Genomic DNA, 5791 nt, shown 5'->3' with positions numbered 1-5791 from the left:
ATGAAAAGATTAATAAAGAAGACGAACACTGTTGGAGCCCCAAACGTCATCTAGTCGTGAGTTTTTGTTTCCATCCTCTTTTTTTTTCCTCTGCTGAGTTCCTGGGACTTTGCACAACCTGTGAACGTTACATGTCCTCCTGCTCCTGGTCGTGGACTGCAGTTCTGCTTCATCTGGACTATGGACTTAATCATCACTCGTCCCTCAGCTCTATATGAATGAACTCTACTCATATATGCAGTTTTAGCAGCTAACTTTTCTTTAACCGTTCTGGTATCGCCTGTCCGTCCTGGGATGGGATCTCTCCCTCATGTGGGAATCCCTAAGGTTTCTTCTTTTTTCCTGACTCAGGTTTTTTTAGGAGTTTTTCCTTACCGCGAGGGAGGGTCTAAGGACAGGGATGACCTGTTCTTTATAGTCTGTTTAGTTTTTACCTATTGTGCATATTTTATGACTCCATCTGTGCATCTGTAAAAACTACAGGCATGAAGCCCAATGAGGCAAATTGAATTTGTGATATTGGGCTATATAAATAAAATTGAATTGAATTGAATTGAATTACAAATAACAAAGGAAAGAAGCAATCTTATCCTGATTATTTGTGGATGTGAAAGGAGTAAATCACAACATTATTGAGGCACCAAACTGCTTTAACAATTATTTTGTGAATGTGGGACAAGAATTGTCAGCTGAAATTCCAATGTGCAATGATCATGAAGTTAAAAGTATACCAGTCACACAAAACCCTAATACAATTTTTTTCTCTGCTGTGTATGAAAATCACCTGATATCAATAGTTAAATTCAAAAGTAAAAAATCTACTGATTGTGATGGCATAGATATGTCATTAATTAAAAGGGTAATCATGCACATCTCTAAGCCCTTAACTTATATTTGTAACCTATCATTACAAACTGGCACCTTTCCAAACCAAATGAAACTCGCTAAAGTAATTCCAATACTTAAGAATGGAGATAAACATCTCATAACAAACTATAGGCCAGTTTCTCTCCTTCCACAATTTTCAAAAATATTGGAAAAAATTGTTAATGATAAGTTACTGGTATTTATTAATAAACACAATTTATTCAATGAAAGACAATATGGATTTAGAGAAAAGAGATCAACATCACTAGGAATTATCAATGCTGTAGAGGAAATCGCAGATGCTCTGGATACAAAAAATTTCTGGATTTAAAAAAAAGCCTTTGATACAAAAGACCATACCATTCTACTCAATAAATTAGAAAAATATGGCATAAGAGGGGTAGCCTTAAACTGGATTAGAAGTTATCTGAAGGGGAGAAAACAGTTTGTCATGATAGGTCCATCACCATCAGAGACTAGAATGATTGATTGTGGTGTTCCACAAGGATCAATATTAGGTCCTACTTTGTTTAATTTGTATGTAAATGATATATTTAATGTTTGAAGGGTAGGAAAGTTAGTGTTGTTTGCCGATGATACTAGTATATTTGTTTCTAGTGATGATTGCGAAGAACTGATTAACATGATAAATATTGAGTTAAATAGGTTTAAAAAGATTAAGATTTTTTAAGATTAAGAAACCTTTATTTGTCCCACAGTGGGGAAATTGCAAGTGGATGGATTATAACAAATTATCTCTTAATGTAAGCAAAACAAAAGTAATGTTCTTTGGAAATCATAAATTCAGTTCAAAGTATGTAATAAAAATCAATGAGATCACGGTGGAGAGGGTAACTGAGCTTAAATTCTTAGGAATTATTATAGATAGTAAATTGTGTTGGAAACCACACATCAGACGCAAACTAAAATTTCTAAAAGTATCTCAATTATCAATAAATGTAAGCATGTATTGAAATATAATTCTAGATATTTACTATATTGCTCCTTAGTTTTGCCTTATATTACTTATTGTACAGATTTTGGCTAACAATTATAAAACTTCACTGTATTCTTTATTTATACTTCAACAACATGCCATTAGAACTATTCATAAAGCTGGTTATCTTGAACACTCAAATCCACTATTTTTTAAGTCAAAAATCCATAAATTGTACGACCTGGTCAAATTTCAAACAGCTCAACTTATGTACAAAGCCAGCAACAACAAACTCCCTTACAGTATTCAAAAAATGTTTATTGTACGAGCAGGTCCTTATAAATTGAGGGAATCCCGTGAATTTAAAATCCAGATGGTGAGAACCACAAAAAAAAGTTTTTGTGCGTCTGTGTGTGGGGTAAAATTATGGAACGGGGTGTGCACAAGACTTAAAACCTGTAAAAGTATTTACACATTCAAAAAACAATATAAAGAATCTTATTTTACAATATACAAGCTCATAGATGTGTGATTATTATGAGGCGTTTTTGTTTAGTTGTGTGCGTGCACTTGTAGTGTGATGAGTGATCTGTATATGTGTCAATATATTTAATAATAATAAAGGATTGGATTTATCTGCGCTTTTCCAGACTCTCAAAGCACTTACATTGCATATCCATTATTCATTCACACCTCATTCATACTTTGTGATGGTGAACTACTACCGTAGCCACAGCTGCCCTGGGGCAGGCTGACAGAGGCGTGGCTGCCAGTACGCGCCTACGGCCCTTCTGACCATCACCGGAACATTCATACGCATTCACACACCAGTGGAGCCACACTGGAGGCAAGGAAGGTTAAGTGTCTTGACCAAGGACACAACGAAACTTGGCTGGTAGGAGCCGGAATCGAACCGCCTATCCTTCGATCATTCGCCGACCCGCTCTATCATTTCCAATTAACTTTGGTTTTTGAAAACATTAAAGACTGAGAAAAGCGGGATACTCTGTGGATAGTTTGACAGTCTGTTACTGCCGCCGCGTTGTCTGGCTGCAGCTCAGCGGAGTTCACGTGATGAATATGCCGGCAGACAGAGAACTATGCTGGGGCTGGATCACGCTCAAACCTCCAGAACATTTAAAACGTCCCCCGGTGAGCTTGCTGTTCGGAACGTCGGGGGTCCGCAGCTCTCGGGACGCGGCGCCGGACGCGAGCCGGTACCACCAGACGTGGTACTGGACGCGAACCGGAGCCGGGTTAGAGTGCAGGAGCTCTCCAGGTCCTAGCGCCGGGCCGGTTCTAGCTAGCAGCTCGGAGGTTGGAGACCCGCCCGTGATCTCGTGAGAGCAGCCGGTGAGTTAGAGGGCGGGACGCCCGCGCGCGGTATGGAAAGGCACGTATGAGAAAATCCCATTGACTGTAAAAATAATGGACTTATCGAACTATGAGGTCCCCCCATTATATACAGTCTATGGAAAATCCGCGATTAATGCGTCAAAAAAATTGTCGGCGTCAAGCACGTGTCAGATTAATGCGTTTTTAACGCGCTAAATCTGACAGCCCTAGTATATATATATACCCAAACTCTATTAAAAATGTTCAGTGTGAGTTTATGTATGATTACTGTGCAGATTCCATTCAAAAATGATTAACTGTGAATGGCAACCTTATGCAGACATAATGTTTTATGGACAGGGGTGGGATTATATAAGTTTTCTTCTGCCCACCCCCTTTCAAGCTGAGATTGAAATTAATTAATGCAAACAGAAAGTCTAACTTTACTATGTGTATGTGTACATATATAGGGGTGGGTGTGTGTGTGTGTATGCATATTTATATATTTTATTATGATAGCTCACTCAATTCATTAGTTCGTATGACTGAAACATAAATGCTGTTTGAATTTAATGTTTGCATATCTTTATTTAGTCTTTTTTTGTTATATAACAAATGTATTTCTTCTGTTTCTGTTTGAAATAAATCTAAATCTAAAATCTAAGATACCATCTTCTCTTCTCCAGAACCTGAACTAGACACTAGGAACAGATGAGGGTTTAGTGCATGTGCAGCAGAGCTGTTGTGATGAAAAAAGATCATTCATTCAAACAGAGTCTGTCCAAGACACTTTGATTGATTTAAAAGGAGAAATACTCGGAAATGTAAAAATGAAATGATTTCTTATTACATGTTCTCTTTCAGAAGAAAAATGAAACACAGACATGTTAAAAACTCTAAAAACAGGATTTTCATTGGAGGGGGATTTTAGGACAATTTAAAAACATATAGTGCAGATCAAACCAATTTCAATAGACTTTGCTATGAAGGGGGAGGGGGCCTGACAGGTGACACAGCGTGTGCTTTGCGTCAGAGCGTCTCACCTGGAAGTCGCTGCCACACTCCAAAAGCCCATAGTGGAAATAGAGGAACCTGGAGGTTACTTCGGTCGGCCCGCAGGAACCCAGACGGAACCTGGACGGGTCAGTCCATGCTCCGAGCTGGTGGAGGTCAACACGCACAGAGATCGCATCCATCCCGCACCAGGCCTCCACGGCGCGTGCTCTCACGTCACGGAGACCGTGCTGTTGTATAGCTGGTGGAATGAGCAGCGCAGACAGTCCGGCTGGGACCGACGACTGGTACGGGAGGGGCCTCAGCAGCTCCGGAGGCACGAGCGGGCCGGAGGCGTGCAGGAAGATGGGCAGGCGATAAAACGCGGCAGCGGCGGCCCCATCTCCTCCTAATCCCGCAGAATCTGCATCTTCCGTCCACATCCGACGCGCAACCGGGCCTCCCGGTGCCGCGGAACACGGAGTCCACAGAAGCAAAACGAGCAGCAGCATGCCTGCAAAGAGAAGAGGTGACCGAGCAGAAGCGAGGGGCTGCATGATCACCCAGCTGTGCAGCGTTATTGCACCTGTCGCACCGTTGATTGGCTCGTCCCAGGAGGTCAGGTGTTTGGCAAACGAGTATTACTCAAAACGAGGCTTTTTACGCACGTTTTTAAAGTATTAGGTAAATTAACTCATCTTGTAAAAGGCAGTGTTTTGTCGTGTACAAACTGTGTGTCCAAAACACTGTTTTGTTATGTCAATACAGGTGTCAAAATGCTGATATGTTTGAATAAGAACAATACCTGGTACCTGTGGCGTAGTACACAGCAGATGCTTTTTATTTGTTATTGCTGACATTTAGTGGGAGTTTAATTTTGATCCGCAGCAGCAGTCTGCCGACTGTAAGGACCATACTATATTTTCTTAGAGTGAAAAAAACTCAAAAGGTACTAAAAGGCCTAAAAGGACCTCACAGTAAAGGCCTAAACCAACACAAACACAACTGGTGTGTAGTACAAAAAAAAGTACACAAAGTACTCACACTCATCCTCACCGCAAAAACTTCTATATTGTTTCTGCCTTGTTTCTTCTTCTGTCTTTCTGGCAGTTTGAGCGCAAATCTCACCCCCACCACATATTCAAAAAGTCCCCAAAGGTTCCACACACCTAGGGAAAATTGAAACTGAATTTTTGGCATAGTGTGCGATCATTTGTGATTTTCAAATGGGATAAACTAACATTTTGTTCGTCCGATTGTCACGGATTGTCACATTCCGCTAGCTTAGGTCTGCAATGACCCCTAGAGTTTCGTTGACCTTTGACTTTGAGAAGTGGCCGCCATCTTGGATTTAAAAAAAAAACGAGGTTTAGTACCAGCTTCAAACAGAAATAACTCTTAGGAATTTTTATAAAATGTTTCTCAACGCTTTAGCCATCATTGGAAAGCAGTTGGCAAAAACAATGTGGTATTAGAAGCTTTAGATTTTGAATGGCGTGCGCATGGCGAGCTCGCAAATATGGCGCACTCTTAATACAGGCACATATTTAAATGTATTGCTATGAAAATTTAATATGATGATCCAAGGCTGACGCTTTAACAAGTATTATAACGTAGAATAGGAACATTAAAGGAAAGTGGGCGTGGTTAGCAAATAAC

The 5791-nt window shown here is 40.3% G+C and overlaps 1 protein-coding gene across 1 annotated transcript in view; it reads right to left on the bottom strand.

Annotated features, from left to right (window-relative positions):
• Positions 1–4772, bottom strand: part of LOC112151378 — a 35391-nt gene extending 30619 nt beyond the window's left edge. Inside the window, exon 1 of the mRNA XM_036216347.1 lies at positions 4183–4772. Within this exon, the coding sequence (XP_036072240.1) occupies positions 4183–4689 (507 nt within the window). The 5' untranslated portion in view covers positions 4690–4772. The remainder of the gene's footprint in view (positions 1–4182) is intronic.
• Positions 4773–5791: the final 1019 nt, after the last annotated feature.

This window comes from Oryzias melastigma, linkage group LG17 (assembly GCF_002922805.2).
Source record: "Oryzias melastigma strain HK-1 linkage group LG17, ASM292280v2, whole genome shotgun sequence".
Lineage (NCBI taxonomy): Eukaryota > Metazoa > Chordata > Actinopteri > Beloniformes > Adrianichthyidae > Oryzias > Oryzias melastigma.
This window is presented reverse-complemented; position numbering and strand designations above follow the sequence as displayed.